At 37.7% G+C, this 22711-nt stretch overlaps 1 protein-coding gene across 1 annotated transcript in view; it reads right to left on the minus strand.

Annotated features, from left to right (window-relative positions):
• GLP1R (glucagon like peptide 1 receptor) overlaps positions 1–22711 on the minus strand; it is a 126975-nt gene that overhangs the window by 8959 nt on the left and 95305 nt on the right. The window contains exon 10 of the mRNA XM_063290122.1: positions 13567–13627. Within this exon, the coding sequence (XP_063146192.1) occupies positions 13567–13627 (61 nt within the window). The remainder of the gene's footprint in view (positions 1–13566; positions 13628–22711) is intronic.

The raw sequence follows: 22711 nt of genomic DNA on the forward strand, positions 1-22711 counted from the left end.
GAAAACAAGTTATGAGGCAGAGTAGAAAGTCACATCTCCATCCTCAAAATAAAAGGTCACAGATCGATTGCCAGCAACTCCAGATATCAAACTACTGTACCAAATCTTTAGCTTAGAGTTTTGATTGATAATGATAATGACAAAAGATGGGTATTTTGGTTTGCAGAATTTTTTTATGTTGCAGTTGTCAGGTCAACTATCTGGTTTGTTCAAAGTTTCAATGAAACCCTGCTCAATCCAATTTGAATGCCCCCCCCCCAAAGCTATATTTTCAACAGCTCCTTCTTTGGGCATCTTTCGTCTTTCAACAATTCCTTCGTCTACCTTTCAAATCACTTCAAAGCCAACATGCTTTGAGAAAAGCATTTATAATAAATTGATTGCATTATCATGAACATTACTGTATTCAAAGCCAAATAAAATACCCCACTATAATTTATAGGGTGTGGTATAGTATCAACCATTTTGTGATTGAGGGTCAAGTTCACCCTTATAAAGGTGGGTGACTTTTTCACTCTTACTTCAACTATGTCCCCAATTTCCTTACCCTTTATAAAACCCAGTAAAGAACACAAATATGTGGGAACTAAACTACTCCCAGTTTTAAATGGACTGACCAATTAATAATGGAGCTTGCATAGCCCCAACGTAGTTTCTGACACTCTTAAAGTATTAAATATATGGGCTGGATAGAGAAATATTGCTGGAGAAAGGACTAAGTCAATCCTGAGATTCTCAATGTACAGTACATGGCAAATGCTTGCCTATACAACATTTTGCTCATGTACCATTTCCACACCATTGCAAATGTATAGGTAAAGAAGAAGTAGGAATGGACGCTGCTATCTCACTGTGCATTTATACATTGTTCACATGGTGCCACATGTTTAATTCTGCAGACATGCATCTGAAGCTAAACAATATCCTGAAAGCAAGGTGGAGAAAAATGGAGGCATACTTTTAGTTTCAGAATACTTGTTGTCTAATGGACCTCCCCACTGCAGGTGTTTTAGTTACTTTTTCAGTGTCATGCACACTGAATATTTATTTTAAACAGCTAACTGATTTTCAATGACATTTTAGGCAATAAAGCACAGGAAGAATGTAGTTATAATCATCTTAATTCTTAATTAATGAGAGATAGTGGCTAGGTTTATATATTAAGATGGTTAATTGAAATGATCTGCCCCAGGCACCTTAGAATCCAAACGGGTTGTGACAGGTGCTTGGTTTTTTTCCTCAACTTTCTTGTGGGCAATTCCACTGAATGCCTGGTTAGCACTTTAGATTGTCCCCCTCCATTTGTGGGCTGGACGTATATTCCTCCTGGCACATTCAGGGAACCAGAGGGGCCTACCAATGGTTACAGTGTGACTTTTTATAGGAATTTCACTTTAGGAATATATGTTAACTAAAAAAAACACCCTTGTAAGTAATATCAGAATAAAATTTGCTGTTAGATAAATAAACATGATGGGGAAAGGGTTGTGTTTTCTGAAACGTTTGTGGGATTCAGAATTCTAGAACAATTTTAAACAGTTTATAGCATAATGATAGAATGAGCAGTGGTGTCTCCAGTGACTTTTTTAGCTTGAAGTGCGTTAATTGGTTTCTTATGGCATGCTAAAGCTTCAACTGCTTTTAAATGTATACAAATGTGCAATCAAAACATCTATTACAGTAAAATTGAAATGCCAGAAAAAATAAAAAGTGTTTCAAAAGGGCAAATAACTAAACTGAGCTCAACTCAACTCAACTCAAAGCACTAAAAATTCTCTTTTAGGCTTGCTTCCAAGTTTAACATATAACTTGTTGTGACCAACAAGTCACAGTCAGAAGTATGTGCTTACTTTATTAATAGTGTGCAATGCAGTCTTTTATTTTTCCTCTTCTCCCCCCCCCCCGCCCCCCAAACATCATCCATTCTATCCCTCATCCCCTAAAGGGACACATCCAACAGCAAAAAACTATTGCAACTGGATCTGAAGTGATATTTGGCGCTGTGGAGCAACCTTTTCACTAAGACCAAACAAAACAGAACAAAACAAAATAAAGCAAAAAAAGTCCATTAGTGAGTGAGAAGTAACTGCCTACTAATTTACTCAAACTGTCATTCACCACAAACAGCAAATTAAGCTGCAGTACAAAGCTGTGAAAAACAAGTACTTCTGCATTCAGTACTCGGTCTATCACTGGGTTGTCAACTGAAAGCTTATCAGTGCTCAGGATAATTTAAACCTCTTTTGACTTGTGCTTGTTTCATGCTTGATATACAGTACCTCTTTATATCACAAATCCCGCTATGGGATATTGAGAAGTTGCAGGCACATTTCACAACAGGCATGTATTCCCCCCCCCTTTTGGGGGGGGGACAACTTTATATTTTCTAACCTTCATGGAATATGAGGAACTGAATGCAGTTTCACAATGTTTTTGTTCATATGGATTGTTCAAATGTATGGATTTGGCATGATGTAACAGAAGAGGCTAAAGCAACATTTATAAATAGAACTCAGGAAAACTCTGAACTGCCTGCCTGCCTGCCTTCCTTCCTTCCCCAGCTCTCAAAAGAAATCCCAAGATCCCCTGGCTTAATACAACATGACAACACATACCACTACTACAATTTATAATTATAATGGCATAATTGTAATTATACAATGATTTAGTCAATAAGACAACTCCTCCCATCCCAAATCAGAAAATCCAATCCAGATCAAGTCATTTACCCTAACCCACCCAAACAAAACGTAGCAGGGCCATTGAAAGCCAACAGGTGAAGGATCAGGTGAACCTCTGGAAGAAAGGGATTCTACAATATTTGGGCCATCACAAAGGATTACCTTTGGGTTCACGTCACCCTGATCTGTCTCAGGGATGGGACTTGAGCTTCCCCTTTCTTGGGGCTTGTATGGGATTGACAGTCCCTAAATTACCCTGGGGCCAAGCCATAAAGAGATTTATAATTTAAATTAGCTCCGTGAAGTGGGTTTTCATGGGTAATCAATGCAGTAACTGTAAAACAAATCTTATATTACAGCAGCACTATAATATATTATTAACAGCCTAGCCATTGCATTTTGTACCAACTGCAGTTCCTGAGCAATCTTCAAAGGCAGTCCCATGTAGAGAACATTAGAATAGCCTACTATAAGGTGATAAGCCATTGTTACAAGGTTCTCTCAATCCAGGCAGGGCTGTGACACACACCCCAGCCTAACCTTGGCAAAGAGCCTTCTAGCCACAGACTAGCTAAGGACCAGCTGCTTTGGGGGAGTGCCACTCCATCCAGAAAGGTAATTGGATCAAGGCTAGAGTCCTGACGTTTCTTGACAAACAGCAACTGTGTCTTGCTGGGATTCAATCTGGGCAGCATGGCCAGATTGAAGGACCTGAAACCTGTGAGAGTATATCTCAGAAAGTGTGACATCCCTGTGTTAGCTCAACCAGGTTTCATGAATACATGCTGGGTCTGCCTGTTCATGCAGCCCCATATCATGTATGGATGATGCCTTATTCCAGATGGACTTGGCATTAACCAAAACAACCTAAAGCCAGCATGTCCAGGAATTTGGCTCCCAGATCCTAGGGCAGATGCTGGATTAATGGGGCCTACAACACACTGCTGGTTTCTCTTCTCCCGTAATTGCATAGCCAATGCCTTCTGGCATTATCTCCCATTGGCCATCATGGCTATTTGGCTCCAACCAATATTACTACCAATTGGTTTGCCCAGCCTCCCTTTCCTTGTTTCTACCTACTCCCAACACACCCCATCATGCTACTAACAGTCATTAACACTTGGCGGAGGGCAGCACACTGTAAATGCAAACTGGCTAACCTCCCATGCACATAATAAACCAATTACATGTAAGCTATATGTAAGGTACTCCTGCTGTACCTTGAAGAGTTATACCACAGCCTCAGTCAACATAGCTATCAACGAACACATGCCATTTCAGAGAACCTCATCCAAGAGTCCTACTACAAGCCCTATCTGGAGTTAGGGAACCTACTTCCTCCTATATTCTCTTTGGGGGGGACATTCATAATCACTCCCCATCCCTCACTTAGGGAGCCTCCACAATCAACATCTTTGTCAGGTCCAGAAGATCTCCAATGCTAGGACATCCCCAATGTGATGCTCCAGAACCAGATGCCACCACAACCCCACATATCTATTACACATTTGGGGCTGCCACATGCACAGTTGTGATTGCCCCCCTGCTGGTTCATCGCTAATGGCTGCAGGTGACAAGAAAGTGACATTCTCCATTGTGGCTGCTGCCTAACTTGTTGCTCATTTTTTGCTTATGATCTTCTATCCCATTTCTAGTTCCAGTACACAGTTTTCTTCTACTCAATTGCAAGAAACAGTGTACTAGAAATGGGTTAGAAAATCATAATTAAAAAATGAGCAACAAGTCTTTCCAAATTCAGTACAGAATTTCCAAACCAGTCTTTCCAAATTCAGTACAAAATAGTTTCCACCTTATTTTCATTCTTTCATCATCCAATAACATTCAACTTGACCTTTGTCTATTCTGACCACCCAACTGCAACCCATACTCTTTCCAGTTATATGAGAACACCTATTTTATCACCCCAACTTCCAAGACTTATCCCAAAATAACAGTGGGCTTAATGGTGAATCTGCCTAATGGGTGACATCTTAAAAATAAAAGTAATAAAAAATGAAACTCAGTTCTGCATAAGAACAGCCTATGTTTTTAGCACTTAAGCAGCATTTGAAGTTCAATCTTCTTTTCATCATTTCCATCAGAAAATCTGTAATTTTTCCAGGCTAGATTTTTTACATAGGATTCAATATTCCCTAAAACAGAACATTTCAATAGGATCCAAATCAATGTATAGAAGCCAACTATCACCTAGGAGGCTTATAACTTCTCATAGAAAAAATATTTAGCATGCCACCAGAGAAGATTCATAGTGGGATTAATTTCTTCAAAAAAGAAAAAGGTTGGAGACTGGATGGTAGTTGTCTAACACCTCTGGATCCAGGGAGGGCCTCATAAGGAAAGGATACACCACTGCTTCCTTTAAGACTGCTGGCAACGTCCCCTTCCACAATGAGGATGTGGGGAGTGCTTTAAGGAACAAATGCACTTCTTGAAAACTTTCTACCTCCCTGTTGAAAATATCATGCCAACTGAGGTTACACTTTTGCAGTGTGGCTGCTGACATACCATACATAGCCCAAAGTGGACCATAAGCTGTCAGGAGCTGCACGCCCTTGCCTTAAGATCAGAGGGTGAACAGAGAAATATATGAGGATGAAATACACTCAGTACCTCCAGTCCTCATAAGCTGCTAGGCTTCAACAAAGTGTGTCAAAGTCCAAGACCAAACACAGTCCACACTTACTAAGCTAGCTTTCCAACTTGATGCTTCGCAAATGTTGATTAATAAGATACAATGGTTAATATCTGAGTGCAATTAATGAAGTTCTAAATTTTTAAAATTTGTTTAATATATTAAAACTAACTGTAAAAATAAATATTTAATGTAAACCAAAAGATCCAGTAGCCCAAGAAGAACAGAGTAATCTATAACATATTGTCTAAGGATTGTAACAGCCACTATGTAGGACAAATAGGAAGAAGACTAGCAGAGTGCATCCATGAACACCAACTAGCAGTCAGAAGACACGATGAAAACTCCTTAATCTCACAACACATGGACAGACTCAACCATAGTTTCAACTGGAAACTGTGAGCATCCTAGACCAAGCTAAATCCAAAAACCCTAGGTAATTCCTGGTAGCTTGGCATTCAGACACATCAGCTATCAACAGACACACAGAGATAAACCACATTTACAAACCACTCAAAAGGGACAATAAAAAAGTTAAGGAAACTTAGAAACTAAGACCACCAGAACACATCCTCTTCAGCAGCCTACACCCAAGTAAGCAGGGATTAACACCAGATAAACAATCAAGCAGAAAAAAAACACCCTAATCAAGGAGCTACCAAGGAGAAAACCACACACCCCACCAACAGTGGCAGGGCAAGCTACTGTATATAAACAGGAAGCGAACCCCACACTCACACTGATGATGTTACCTAGCTAGCAAACAGCCAAGCTCAGAGAGCACCAAGGAATGAATGAACACACACACACACAATCATATAAATACACACACACTCTTTTAATATTATTAACTGCCTTGTATGCCATTTATGGATGGAGAGGTAAGATATAAATTAAATAACTAAGCAATTCTATTGGTCATCCTCACTGGAATTGATAAAGGTGGTCCTCTAAGACATTTGAAGGCCACCATTTGGGGAAAGAGTGAATGGGACCTGGCTGAATCCAGGATTTCATGTTCTTGTTGTCCTCCTTTTGAAGTGACACAATAAAGTTCTCCCCTAGCTTATTGACATATGTGGCCAAAAAGCTCTCTGCATGACTCTTCAATGTTCCTTCAATATCCAACCTCATCTTAGATCACAAAATAATTTGACTTGATCATAGTCTTAGTATATCACCATGTTTCAAACAACATCCAAATGCATTATACTAAATGCACATATAGGAAAGGAATTATCTTTTCTGTTAGTCTGTCAAATGAGACAAGTTGAGAACCCAACACATTTCAAGAGACAGAAGACAAAAGCACCATGATCACGTACCATAATTAGCCAGTAGAACTGGGAAGAGAAAGGGGAAATGATTTCTTGATTTTAATTACATCTTTATTACTTGGACCTTGCTTGAGTAACTAAAATCTTTGAACTGAAACAAAAATCTACCCATCCAATCCTGATAAGATGTTTCCATTAGGAAAAGAAGAAATTATTTAGGATTTAGGTTCATCTTATTCAAAAGTATTGATTTTGACTTCCATGCACAAAGAGAATTATCAGCTGCTGGGACCACTGCAGATCGGACATTATTTCTCATTAACCCTCAAAAGCAAATCACAAGCTCAATTTACAACTTGCAGCAATTTACTGCAGAGTATGACGACTATTAGGGCATTTAGTAGCCATTCCTACCTTTCAGCCTGATGTTGCCCTTTACAGAGGAAAGCCACAAGTGTATTCTACAATTTTATAAATATTTTTATAAGATTTAGGTAACCTACAATGCCCCATGTGTCCCATTGATTTGATAATGTGTTTAACAAAAGACGTAAGTCTTCTTTGAATAACATAGAAGGCAAGCAATTGAGCATAAACGTTCCAAACACATCTTTACACTGACAAAAACCTGCTGTGCTTGTAAGTGTTCTGGCTGCTTAGAAGCAGAAAAACTGAAAATCAAAGATCTACTGTGATCTGGCTTTAGACAAGAAATCCAGAAAAGATTAGAAATACATGAAAATAATATGACACACACACACACACACACATCTTACAGTAATAGCCGCGTGAGCTGTTTTTGGTGCCCCCAGAAGGGCACATGTAACACCACTGCTGCACGAGCTGCATTGGGTACCAGTTTGCTTCCGGGTCCAATTCAAGGTGTTGGTTATTACCTTTAAAGCCCTACATGGCATGGGGCCAGGTTACCTGAGAGACCGCCTCTTCCCCATTACATCAGCCTGTCCCACCCGATTGTGCAGAGAGGGCATGCTGCGGACCCTGTCTTTAAGACTTCATTTGGCAGGATCCAGGAAGCGGGCCTTCTCTGCAGTGGTGCCCGCCCTGTGGAACATGCTGCCCCTGGACGTGAGATTGGTCCCATCGCTCCTGGCCTTTCAGAGGAGTCTGAAGACCTGGTTCTGCCGCCTCGCTTGGGTGGAGAGGGGAATAGATCTGCATGGGGATGGTTGTTATAGACCACTCCTCCCACACTTGGACTGTTTTTAGATTCTTTTGCTACTTGGACTTGGACTCTTATTTATATTATTTATTATTGTAATTTTATACTGTATACTTTATGATTGTTGTTTTAATTGATGATTGTAAACCGCCCAGAGTCCCCCGATGGGAGGAGATGGGCGGGGACAAATTGGATAAACAAAATAAATAAACAAACAAACAACTGTGTACTGTCTGTACAACTTATTCAAAGACAGTTGAAAGGGCTGGATTTCACAAAGACTTTTAGATGAAACTTGTAGGTTCATCACTTACAGAGCAACAGATGCAACAAGACCATTTCACATTTGTAACAGCCTCAAAAACATCCTGTAGAAGAATCTCTTTCTCACCCCTTTCACATCTGTCTATACTGTTCTTTTCAGCAACTGCTACAGTCAAACATAATTCAAAGACGTATACCATGTCACTATTTTAATACAAAAGGCAAAAAGGCACCAAAACAATTCTAATAACCAATATACTGTTCTACTGACAATTCACTATAATTGAATACAGTGGTAGCAATATTAATTAAAAATGTCAATGCAGCATTGGATCTGTCCTTTCAAATATTAAACTGTTCTAAGGAACTGGGGTGGGGGGCACAACAAGAATGCTCCTAACAGTGGACATAATGTGAAGGCCTTTAGGCAAGTACCCTACTCAAACTTACATGGGAGTAAGTTTTGCTGAACTTAAGGACTCAGGACTGAATAAATCTACAGAGGACAGCAGTGTTTTTGTATTTATATTTGATTTATTTTTATCTTGTTTTTCTAAACATCCCTAGAGATTGTAGAACAGTATAGAGATGAAAAAAGGAAACCTCAATGAAGCCTTCAGTTAACACTTACACAACAATCCTGTAGGAAGATGTTGTGACTCAAACACTTTTTATGGCCATGCAATGTGCTATTAGAAAAAAGTTTCTGAAGCTTTGTTCTGAAAATCCCCGACCAATTATTGAAAGAACAGCTATAACAGAACAATGCAGTATATTGGCTAAGGTTTCAGTTAGACACATAGCAAGGGAACTTAAATATAAGTGATCCACTTGATCATGGAGCTCATTGGTGACGTTTAGTCAGTCATTCTCTCTCAGCCCAACCATTTCCCAGGGATGTTGTTGTAGAAATAGGGTAAACCCTCGAAACCACGCAGCGGGGTGAGCTCCCGTTGCTCGTCCCAGCTCCTGCTCACCTAGCAGTTTGAAAACATGCAAATGTGAGTAGGTCAATAGGTACCGCTTCGGCGGGAAGGTAACAGCGTTCCGAGTCGTCATGCTGGCCACATGACCCGGAAGTGTCTATGACAACTCTCCAAGGCTCCAAGGCTTAGAAATGGAGATGAGCACCGCCCCCTAGAGTCGGATTCGACTGGACTTTACGTCAAGGGAAACCTTTACCTTTACTAAAAACACATTTAAAAAAAGAATACAATTTCCATCTTTTTTCACAAAATTAATAGCCCTGCATTTAGAGATGGACAAAAATTGACTTTGAAAAATAGAAACAAAATAGAAACCAGATTTTAAGTTTATTTCCATCTATTCCTTCATCACTTTTCATTTTAAAAAATGCCCAGAAGGTATCTGCATTTCCATGATCATTTCCTAACATACACATTTTATATGCAACTTTCCATTTCTGCAATTTGCCGAATGTAAAATGTTTGTGTCTCGGTGTGTGTATAATTATAATTTATATAATTATAAATTATGTACATACCTAATGTATGCTGACTGCATATTTTGTTCATACCATGCTACTGCAACATACAGAAAAAATCTGTCTATTGAAAGATAATTGTGTTCTTCTTTTTGTTCATGGTCAAGTTCACACAGTGCCAAGTAGTGATAAAATAAAAAGTGCACCAATTTCTTCTACACAACAATTTGTTAAATGGGTAAAGATCAATCTTCTGCTTGATCCAGTGAAGTGTAATAATAAGTTAAACTTTTGTATGGTTACTGACTTGTCAAATAGTGTCCAGAGCATGTAGTTGTGCTCGTGCATAAACATAAGGGAGTTTGGGTTATGTGTTATGAGGCTTCTGTATTGCTCCCTGTATCCCAATGTGTTTCAGTTTTTGCAGACTGGCACTATACCTATTGCCTTCACAAACATTCCCACATACCGATCAGGCTGACAGATGAAAGTACTATGCATTTTAACATCTGTAGGTTGAATCATGGCAACTGGATTTCTTTCTTTTTAGTGGAAACGTTTCACTGCTTGTCCAAAAAGAAAGAAATCCAGTTGCCATGACTCAACCTACAGACAATTCCACCTGGATGACTGAGAATCTTCATCGACATATGGATATGAACAGATCACAACAGTACTGCTAAAATCATTGCATTACTCTTTTAGCTACATAGAAACTGAAGCCACATTACACTGGACACAGAAATGTTAGCCCAGCTACAGTTACGATGCAGTCATAAAAGGGTGATAGTGGCAAGGAAAAAAACAAGTAAGAGCCTGCTAACATCCTATTGTTTTTTTCCAAAACCAGGGATACTCACAAGACAGAGTACACTTTACACAAGACAAGAACAATAACAACTTTTTGTATTTACTCGAAAAATTATCCCTGCTTCGTGATGAGGCAGATTGGAGGAGAGGACCATGGCTAGTTTAGCTGTCAGACAAGGAGACAGCACGAAATGCATATCAATGGCAGTGCAGGAGCACCTCTCATACCCCAAGGAATGTACCGTAACTTTGATCCCATCCCTATAAAATCGTGAGTATATGAGAAAAAGAAGGGAATTTTTTGATTGGACAGAACAATTAAAGCATCAAGCACAAATGGGAAGTAAACAAATGACCAGCTGATACATATCAATACATCCATACTAATGGCTAGTGTCAAAACACAATAGTAGGAATTTGTTTTAGATACTGTTCTACACAATGAACACACCAGGGTGAAAGATGACCAGAATTATAGTAACAGGCTTTGCTTCACCATAAACATTTCCAACAGGTTCCAGCTAAGTGAATAATGAGGTATACAGCCTGTTGAACTCTACAGTCATTAAATGTGCTAATAATGTGTGAAATAAGTTTGCAGGGGCATTGATTTCTATTGCATCTGGTTCCAGTATATCAAGTTGGTATTGCTGACTAACAATGGGATTATGATACTGTCTTTTTGGTACAAACAGTGGAGTAGCCATCAAAGCAGGACAATAAGATGTAGTGGAATCGCAGAAGAAAGGTGAGGAGTTAGTAGAGTGCACCTTTTTCCTATGTGTATGAGTTTTTTCCTTTAGTTAATGAGTGTGTATAACCTGTAAACCAGTAGTTTATGGGTTAATATGATCTTAAATCCTTAATCTCAAGGATAACCATTTGGTGTAGGGAATTAGACTGGCATGGTCTGGTGTATTTTCTTTATCTATTCATGTGTATTCTTTATCTTCAGGTGTTCTTGGCATGTATACCAGTGCCAGGAGAGATGCCTTTATATTTTCTCAAAACAAAAGAAGTGATTAGTTAAGAGGGAAATGTGTATGTTCTCTAAATCACTGCTAAAAGATGAACCTGTACATAGACCATGATCATAGGACTGTCCTGTGGCAATACTGGCTTTGGGGTACATTTGCTGTCATCTCTGAGGTTCCTAACAGTTGAAGAGATATAAGGAGTTTATTTTATAAGTCTACCTTTAATATTATTCATACTTCTTGTATTTGCAATTGGCTTTGAAAACAAACAAGAAACCAGTACATATGAAGTAGATGGGGAGTATTAATGATTTAAGCAACTTAATTCAGTTGGGCATTCATTGACTCTGATCCTCTTACTTGCTGCCATGGGACAAAGCATAAGTTCAGGTCGCCTTGTTGTCAGTTCTATGCCCAATCATATGTGTTACTGAACAGGTATAGTAAGTCATTTGTAACTAGTGAGTAAGTGACAGCTATATAAGTGAAAAATAAAACATTTATTCAAATACATTCATCCTAAAATTTTCCCCAAATTGATTCTAGTTGCAAAAGATAAAGCAAGTGCACAAACGTATATCTGTTGTATGTGCATTATAGCATAGCTTGCTTTATTAAGCGGACACCCACAGCTGTGCTGTGTATTTTTATAAATAAGTCAGACTAGATCAAATGAGAGAAAAAAGAAAATCAGTCCCCTATTGAGAATCGCACCTATTCTGCAGAATACTTTATAGCTGTACAACCATCTGCTATTGAAGCTTTTTGCAATCCACAGGAAGCGTGGCTTATTACTAGTGTTGTGAGTGGACATGCTAGATCAGACTAAAGGCTTTGCAGAATCAGAGTAAAGATTTACTAGCTTAGTTTCCACAGTGACCATTTACTGGTGTGTGTGTAGGGATAAACCGAACACAGGCTAAGAGAACTGAGATGTAATTCAGGCAAGGCAGAGGTAATGATGGTCAGTAAACAAACTGGGGAATAAAAATAAACCTGGAACAAAGCGCAGCAGCGAGAATGCTTTGGTGTTCACTTTTTGGATCATTAATACTCCCCATGTACTTAATATGTATTGGTTTCTTGTTTGTTTTCAAAGCCAATTCAATGTTGTGGTCATTACCGATAAAGCCCTGATTAGTTTACAACCAGGTTACTGGAAGGATATCCTGCAAAGAGCCTCCCTTTGCATAAGAATTGTCACTGGAGATTCATTTATCATCACAGGAAAAGTGAACCATAGTAGCATATATCTGAACTGTTGATGTATGTAAACCACTGTGAGTCTATATGGATTTTATAGGATATGAATCTAATCAATACCTACAAGTAAGTAAGAGAGGATCTTTCTGGTAGCAACACTCTTAAGTGCTAGAAGTAAAACTCAGAACAATCTATCTGATCCTTTGGAGAATTTTGGTGGGTGGGAGGAGATCAAGTTAATACTACTTTTTCACCAGGGTTTAATGGTTTTAACTAGGTGTTAAAGAAAAACAGCTACCAGTAAGTGTGTTTTTTTTAAATGGGGGTTTTATTAACCAAATTGTTGGTGTTGTGAACTATGGGGTTCTTATGAGGGCTGAAGGTGCATAAATCTATTGGAAACTCACTAATAAGGCATGTGTGCAATAGCCTTTCCTTGCTGTTGTCCCCCTTCGGTTACAGTACCACATTCCATCCTGGCAGCAGAACAGTCATCATGACTACTGATTAGCCATGGGTAGCCTAATTCTCATGAAGCAGCCTGATTTCCATTTAAATGCAGCTAAATGTTGTTTTCTGTGACAAATACTATTTCTTTTCTGCAGGTAAATCACTAGACTACAGTGAGAGTGTTTGATCTCGAATCAGTATAGTTTCAGCAAAACCACTCTTGATCCTCAAAATGTACACTTTCCCCACCACAAAGATTAATGTCAGCAGTGGAAAGTTTTATTAATTAAGCTGGCCATATTAGCTGCCACTAGAAATACAAGTTGAAAGACAGGCTGTCCAAGTGTGATGAGTCATGATGATAGGCAGGATACATAAAACAGTGTACTCTTCCAGACAGATGTATATTTAAGCATGCAGAAAATGCTGAACAGCAAAAGCTTGTGCTTATTTGTTTGAACAGAATGTAATGAGAAGCTGTTACACTAATCAGGCTACAAGTGGAGTAAATGCACAAGATATCAATACAATAGCCATTGCCAAAGCAATTAAAACGCGCAACTTCACCCCCTCCCCAAAACACAATCTTCACATGAACTAGTTAAGAATCAGAACTGAACCAACCCCTCATCTTCATAAAGGTACTTGACAATTCCCCAGAGGGTTACAAACAGCATTGGCACACCTGGAAAAAAAAAAAGGAAACAAGAAATGCATAGAGAATGAGACAACAGAAAACAATCAGGAAGGGCTTGCAGTGTTGTGAGGTTTCATTCAATGCTGAAATTCCTCAGTCAAAATGAGATTATAAGTGGCATGCATGGCCTATTACACTTACAGAATGCCCTATAATTATTTGATGACTTTTAAAATGCTCTCTCCTTGAGAAAACATTTGTGTTGGAAATCATAAAGCTGGAAGTACTTCACATCTTCAGTTACAGTAGAATGAAACATCATGTTAGTAATTTCAGTAGGTAGGATGAAGCCTGAAAAAAGTGCTAGAAGCTTGTACTTGTTCAAATACATAAAATGCAAACACAGAAAAATCCAAAGAAATAAAACATCACATTCCCCTAATTTCTTGGACACTTCTTGGATATCAAGTACTGGACAACACACAAAAATTCATACTAGAAAGATGGCCATGCAGTTGTTGTCTCTTCCACAAGGAGGTGCTGATCCATTGACATAGTGAGATAATGCTTCCTCCCATGTTCCCATGGGGCTGTCATGGGTATGTGCAACTGCACAGGTTCCAATTTCCTTGTGCTTCAGTGTATTGCATCATGGAGACAAAGGTTCAATTCCCTCTTGTGATGACTTCACATCCTACCTAGAATACTTTTCTAATCAATCCATTCATATGAAAAGAAAGTATGGCTAATAGTCTGCAAAGAAAATGTGCTTCCCTCCACTATTACTGGCTATGGATATTGAAACACTGATACTGCTGATGAAGGACTGTATATTAATAGGGGTAAAACTGCACAAAGTCACTAAGCAATTACAGTTTCTTTTATGCATACCTGCGTGGCACAGGTAAGTATAAATTTTATTTCTCGTATCTCCTCATTTCCCTTTAAAATTTATGCTAAACTGCTCTGTTGTTGGGAATTTGGTAACTTTTATCTAATTCAGATGGATAAAAGGTTTAAAATTAAATGTAGAATTTAGGTTGAAATTTAGGCTTAAAGCAAATTTACTTGCTTTAAAGGTTGTTGTATGTATGTAAATTATGGTTATTTTTATACTCCCATTGTACTGCACTATTATTTATGTACTGTATTTATGGGCTAAATAACATATTTATATTTCTCTATTCATTACATATATCAGTATTCCACAATTTGTTTTTCTACTTATACATGGGTTTTACAATGGTTGACTCAGCACGTTTCTGTAATTTTTATTGAATATTCCTTTCAAACTTCATTTTCTAATTGGAACTTTCTGGTTACCAACATTAGCTCACTTTTGCAAGTTCAGTAAAGCTAAAATATAACCAATTTTACTACTGTCCCAGGTATGGTGTTTTAATTAAAAAGTGCTTCCTCAACTATTAGATGAAAAGTACTAATCACTAGATCGGATAGCTTAGTACTGTTCAACTAATCATGCACATTGAAACTATGCATAGGAACTGTGAGGAGTTATTATTTGGTGACTATAGATATAGCCATTCATGTAGCTAACATTACATTGTCTCACAATTCAACAATACTGCAATTACTCAAATAGTTATAAATCGGTCCAAGTGATCATATAAGCAATAGGCTTCATCGCATGGTGAATCAGCCTCCATGTACATAGAAACCGTTAGCTAGCAATAATGGGTAACATTTCTGGATAGTATTACAGGTGTTTTTTCCTTATCTTCTCAATATTGCCACCACTATTGCCTTCCGTATGTACTTACACTCTTCCAATAGTACCTGGTTTCTTCAAGCAAGAAAGAGAAAGAAACTACTGATACTCCTTTAGTTGAGAAATTTATTCTGATTTTTCTGCTGTAAGTAGAGTATGTAAGCAAGTGACATGACAGCAGAAAGTCAGTGCAAGGACAGAAATAGGATTCTCTGGCTCAATGTGATTTGATCCAAATATAATGCCTAGCCATGGTTTATTACTGCATGAGTGATCCTGGGATATTCTAACTTTCCCTCTGAAATCTTGCAGCAATCTATACTTAGTTGTTATGGACTATGTTTTATGATTAGACTGAAATTCAGATCAAATCCAATTTGTAAAAGGTCTGTAAAGGCAGGGAAAACTAACCAACAAACAGAAGGGGGGAACTGCGTGTGCCGAAGAATCATTCCAAGCTTGCTCCCACAGATTTCAATCATACTTGACACTATTCCTGAATTGAACATACACTGTTATGTTCTACCCAGTAGCAGCTATAGGCCATAAAAACCTCTAGTTCTCAACACAATGGAGTATTAAATCCAATAAGAACTATTTTATGTATTTTAGGGAAGAATAACCAGTATTGCCACAAATTTCAAGAAATGTCAATTTGTAATTTTTGTTCAAGAAATAAATCAAAGGATACATGATGGCAATATAACGTTCTGTTGTGCTTTGTTGTTTCTTAGATAACCAATAAAGAAGTTAGCCACTATAAACAATATACCACTTATTGGGTCAAGAAGAAAAGAGAAACTTTCATGTGCCGGAACGCAGTTTAGAAGTTTTTACATCGGAAAAGTGATATTTAAACAATTAATATGCCCAATGCAACTACAGAATTAGCATCGGTGGACTTGTTCAGCATGGGTATTCCATAACTGTCTATTGGAACAGATAAATAAGAATAAATACAGTCCAGCTGTGATACTGAAGAAATATATCAGATATCTCATCCCAATTCATTTCGATATCCAGGTGCATCTTTAATTCAAAGAAACATTTATTTACTGTGAATGTTATCTTCTTGACTTTGTAGAGAATTAAGGTTGTATTTATAACCCATAACATTTGTAAAATGAAATACGCAAACTAAAAGAGAACAAATTATATTTCTGCCGAACCAACAGATGTGCAAAGTAATAACTGTTGTTAATGTAGAAATTTTCATGGCCAGAATATATCAGAAATATCTCCACTTCTGACTGTTATCTGATGTTTGAAATGCCAGATCCAATTATTAATCCAAATGCCAGTTGCTGTTGAACCCACTGCAGTGTTCTGAGTAAAGAAGTAATCAGGTGCCCAGACAACTGGTTCTTTTAGATCCAGAGACAGTAAGCACAGCAATGAGTAAAAAGATTTTAAGCTTTATTATTAACTCAAGCAAACAGATTTAAACAGAAACACAATTTAGGCAGATTAAACAGAAACATAAAAAGCATAACATTAAAAAAAACAACCCGTAATATACCAAGCAAGATGATACCCAATCTCCCATCAGTTGTCAGAAGCCCCTCAATAATGACAGCGGAGATACCCCAGGGCAGCTCAACTTCCACAGCACCCAGCGCTCAGGTCTGTGCAGAAGCTCCCAACAAACAAAAACAGTCCCCAGGTTTTATCAAAGTCTGGCCCTAAAACCTCGTGACCCTGTTTCCATGGTACTGAGGCTGCAGGACCCAACTTTGACTAGACAGTTCCCAGGGTCTGGGCACCTGTTTATGACATAATCCAAGAGCCTGGGAAGCTATACAGATAAGCTAGTGCTAACATAAACAATCTTGGGGTTTTCTCTTCTCCCCCCCCCCTTCTAAGTAAAAGTGAAAAACAAGCAGGTTAAACATAGCTCAGAATGAACTCTGAACTTCTATAATTTTCTTAATATGAAGGAGAAATCAAAATATGTCACCTAAACTCCTCGAAATACAGTGGTCTTCTGCATTGCCACCACAGCTCCAGATAAGTTGAACGTGTCAGTCCAAATGTCAGTCAGAACATTTGGAAGGTACTACATTGGAGATGAGACAAGGCATATAAGTTGCTGACTGATGATCCAATGCAGTTTTCTTTCTCTTTTTCCTCCTCAACTGATATTTTAATATCCCTTATTTTATGGAAGGTCAGATCCTTGTTGGACTGAGTTGCTGATTATTTTCGTTCTTCTATGTTTCTAGGAAGTTCTCTATGCACCTGGAAATTATTATCTTGGTTTTGTATGCTTGGTTTCCAAACTATATGCACTCAGTTACTGTATATATACTGTATTTTCTCTAATCAAAGAGATTATTCATCTCAGCAAGATCTGTTAATTTCACCAACCATTCCTCCATAGTGGGTAGTGTCAAATCTTTCCATCTAATAATCTCACCGCAGTAATCATATATTGAAATAATCTTCCATGACTTTTTTCAAACTCTGTATCCAACAATCCAAAAAGGAAAAGTTCAGGCTTCAATTGAATATTAATCTTTAAAATCCTCTGTATCAATGTATGTATTTGAATCCAATTTTTTTTAGCTTTTTTACATGTCCACCAAGCATGATAAAATGTCCCTTCACATTGTTCACATTTCCAAAATAAATTTGAAGTGATTTTATACATTCTAGATAATTGCTCTGGCATCATGTATCAACAATACATCATTTTAATCTGGATGCGTACTCTGGCTGCTCTGAACTGAAACAGATTGCTCCTATAGAGAACCCTAAGGAACCTCCAGCAGGGCTTTGGATCGGGAAGAGCCAGTAGGTCTGGGGCAAATCCACTGTCCCTAGAAAATTGTGCAGCAGGAATGGCTTCTGATATTGACTTTAACATCTCCATAATCAAGCTCTGATGCTTAATAAATTTATTCTGAGGACTGAGGATCAGGATAGCTTAGAATCTTCATTTTTCCTAGACATCATAACAAGCTAGGAAAAAAAAAAGGCAAGACCTCTTCTGGGGTGTACCCTCTGTTGTGCTCATGTCCCAAAATGCTTTATTGCCTCCTTCATTCTGAGATGTTTATCTTTGTACTGGGAGGTAGAGGACGGTAAAAACCTGCCCTTTGGCTTTCTTATAAGTTTTAGAAACAGTCCATTTCTCCAGCATCCATCTGTTCTGGCAGGTGTGTTTCCAGGTATGCATCTCCACCTAGGATGCAACGGCATCATACTGAGGGTCAGTACCTTGGTTCTTGCCTCTTCTGCCTGGCTATTACGCATTTTGACTGTCTGGAGCCCCCAGGAAGGTGCATCACATATGTGCTTCCTTGACTGCTTCCTGTCCAAAAGAAAGTGTTTGGAATGAAAATATGATGCCTCCTCCTTCCTTCTTGGTCAGTGTTGCTGCATCTCTGAACAGATACTTCCCAAAGAAAGGCTTCACTTTCTATTAGTGCTCCATCTCCCGGTGTCTGAGCCAGAGGCTCATTGTGTCACCACTTTTGATGTCACAGATCTGGCTGCAATTAAATTTAAATCTCTGGCACAGGTTCTGCTCTTCTTGTCCACTTGCTGACTTTCCCCTTTTCTTACTTTCCAGACCATATCTACCAAATTAGCTATTAAATTGCTCATTCAGCTATACACCACTAAGCCCAAAGCAGCTCACGTTATATGAGACTTAGATAACACTGAGTAGCAGTGTCTAGGTGTCCTTACACCTATATTTATAAAAGACAAGACCAGCAGGAGGGGAAAGAGATGTCCTTTCTGCCCCAAGAAACCATTCTCCCTTTTCTGCCTTGATAACTGAATAGGAACATAACTTTCCTTTTTCCAGATTAGCTATAGCCCTAAATATCAGAAGTCATATACATTCACTTACAAATACATACAGTATGTTGCTAGACATTTCCACTACTCTCTTTTGGAAAGGAAACCAAACTTTGTAGCACTGATTCTACAACACCTCAGAAGTTGGAAGGGGGTTATTATCCTCCCCAATTTCCAAAGAAATAGCAATTTTTATTTCCAGTGCAGCTAGAATCTTAAAAAATAAGCTTCTTAAACTCTTAATGTGGCCCAGATTTTCAGCTATGGAGCAAATCATTCCATAACAATATAGAAGTGACCACCTCAGGCTTCTTAATTCTTCTAAACTTAATTATTTACAAATTGCTCTTAGGACAATTTGTACTGGTACTTGCAATTTATTGAAAAGTAAAAAAAATAATAAAGCTGTAATCTCCTGTGTAATTTGATCTCAAAACTCCATATGGGTTTCCTGGAAATAGATTTTGCAGTTATGTTGCCTTAGTCTTCAGTTATTGCTTAGTTTGGCATACTTCCAGCACTTTGACCAACCTGTGGAAGTTAATACATATTGAGGATACCATGACATCCTTCAGCAGATCCCTGAATCTCTTGCTATGCCATCTATCTATGACAAGAAGAGTTAAATTTGATGACAGTAAGGCAATCTGACACTCACCTAATTAGATATGAATATCTTCAAATATAAATTTGCCATTACAATTATTATGATGCACCGAATTCTACTATTAAATCAATTGATTTGTTTTATTTATATTGATTTAGTATAAAGACACAAAAAGATAAGAGATAAAAAAGGGGGGAAAAGACAAAATAAAACATTAATTTTTAAACAAAGCATTAAATCTCGAAATATGAAGTAACATTAATCAGTTTCTCCATTATGTGAATAAAAAACACTAGGGAAAAACATTGTAAGTAGTGCTGAAATGATGGGATAAAAACCAAAAGGACATCCTGTTGATACATCCAAAGACAAAAGGAAAGTTCAATGCTGTAAAGATATCAATCAATCAATCAATCAATCAATCAATCACTGATAGATGAAATATGAGAATCATGAACTGTCAAGCTTAATGTTACTGTTGGAGCAGAAATGTCAAGACTGAACACTGACTTCTGGAAATCAGTTTCAAAATGAACTGGATTAGAATGGATCACCTCACATCAGAGGATCACAAAATCTTCTACCACGGATAAGGAAATCATTTAAAAAATGGAGTAGCTATCAGCATATGCATTAAACCACTCAATAGGATATTCATCAGAACTAGGAGCTTTTCCTGTTTATGTAGATTTAATAATATTTATTATTTCCTGAAAAGAAAAAGGTGCAGCTTCGTCATGTGTAATCTTTGGAAGAGCTATATTATTTTAAAAAGTGATTAATTCCTCAGAAGCTTTTGACTCAGTATTAAAAAGTTGGGTATAAAAGTAAAACAAAATGCTGATTTATGAAATCAGAGTTATTATATATTTTGCCTTGAACATCCTTAATAGCAGAAATGATATTACTGGGATGTGACTGTTTCAATCTAGGGAACAAAAGTTCAAAAGGATTTTTTCCTCCCTGTATCTCAGCTTTATTCAATTTAACAAATATGCTATAGCAAGAGCATACATGGAATTGTTTTAATTCCCGAGACATAAAACCTTTATATAATTCCTGTGTAGGTTGTCTTGCACATATAAGTTCCTTAAAGCAGGGCTGCAACTGGCGGGGGGGGCAACTGGGGCATGTGCCCTGGGCGCCGTGCTGGGGGGGCGCCAAAATGAGCGCTGGGGGGTGCCAAAATGAGTGCTGGGGGGGCGCCAAAATGGGCACAGAATCCATGTTTGCCCCAGGTGACACAGACCCTAGTTGTGGCCCTGCCTTAAAGTTTATTTTCTTTAACTTTATTTTCTAAATTTTCTTATTTAAATGTTTTATTTTTCTTTCTTCATGAAGCATATGCAATAATGCAATTACAAATCATGAAGTTCACACATTATCTCTTTATTAAAATAGGCTTCCAGCATCTGTTTTTATTAAAATAGCCTTCCACCATCCAGCCTTCCAAATAGCATCTGTTTTATAAAAAGTGGATCATTTCATAATGATGTATTTAAGTATTATTTTGAGGGAAAAAAACAAGATGAGCTTTTCTTATAATAGTTGATAGTGTTACTGGATTATGGTCAGATGTTGGTATAGAACCAATATTATATTTATTATTCAGTCAGCTAAGGATTGAGATACTAAAAAATGTTCAAGTTGGGAACAATTCTGATGTGGAATTACTATAAACGATATAACAGTAACCACATTACAGTATCTACCAAATTAAATGCCAGAAGCCTGTAATACTTGCCATGCACAGGAGTTAAACTGGAACAATGAAGTATTATCATCTGATGAAGAATCTAAAATGTAATTAAAATCTCTAGGTATATTTTTTTTTGATCCACAGCTAAACTAAAAGAATATTCAAAAAACCTATGTAAAACATCTGAATGGTGCTTAGTAGGACCATATTAATTTGTGAGTACAACATGATAATTGAGACATAATTGCCAATTTCTCTTTCTTTTTCTCTCCTGCTGAATCACTTGTTTCACTACAAAATCTGAAGACATATGACAGTCACTATACCCCTTAGCAGATTTTGAATTCCCACTGATAGATTCTTGACCAACCAATCCTCTATAAAAAAAAAAAAAATCATTCTTAGGTGGAAAGATACCAATTTCTTGCAACCTGCTGCCCCTCATCAATTAAAAGAAAAGTTTTCCTTGACGACTTCTGTTCTTAACAAAAATTTTCAGTTCCTTAAAGAAATCCAGACTTTCATCCAACACAATAACATAAAGAGAGGATTTTTTTTCTTATCAGTTACCATTTACTTGTCAGTTACAATGTTTTAGTAGTGGGAGGCATACCATCCCCCTCAAAAGAACAAGCAGAAGTAACAACCCAGGAGATAAATTGTGATCTTCGCCTCAGGTGTGATTGTCTTATGATACAGCTGTACTGTCTCTAACTCTTGCATTAATCATGGAAATTTATGAAACAATACCAGAGGGAAATCACATTCTGGAAAGCTCACAGGACAAAAGCAGCAATCTCATACATATCTAGAGCTGAGTTAGGAGAAGTTAAAAAAACAAAAGCTTAGTGCAATATAAGACAGGAACAGTTTCCCAACCCAAAGCAACACTGAATCTTCAGTCTTGGCATTTCTAAAGGCACTCCTGAAGCTCAACAGGGCCCAGGACAACTCAGAGGACATATAGTGCATATACTGTAAATCCCATATCAACATGGAAATGCATCCTGCTCAGCGTTAGGAAGACATAAGAGCATGCAAACACTGCTCAAACACTGAAGCAAACCAACACTTCTATTAGTTGGATTTATGCAACCTCAACAGCGTTAGCTTTTTGTATGGAACATAGTAATGTACATATACAACATGCCTCAAAGATAAAACAGAACACAATACGCACACAACCAGCAAACATATGAACTCTATATTTTTATTAGCATTTGGGTATTATTATTATTATTATTATTATTATTATTATAGCAGTAACTTATCAGGCACATACAAACATAC

The sequence above is a fragment of the Candoia aspera genome, chromosome 1 (genome assembly GCF_035149785.1).
Source record: "Candoia aspera isolate rCanAsp1 chromosome 1, rCanAsp1.hap2, whole genome shotgun sequence".
NCBI lineage: Eukaryota > Metazoa > Chordata > Lepidosauria > Squamata > Boidae > Candoia > Candoia aspera.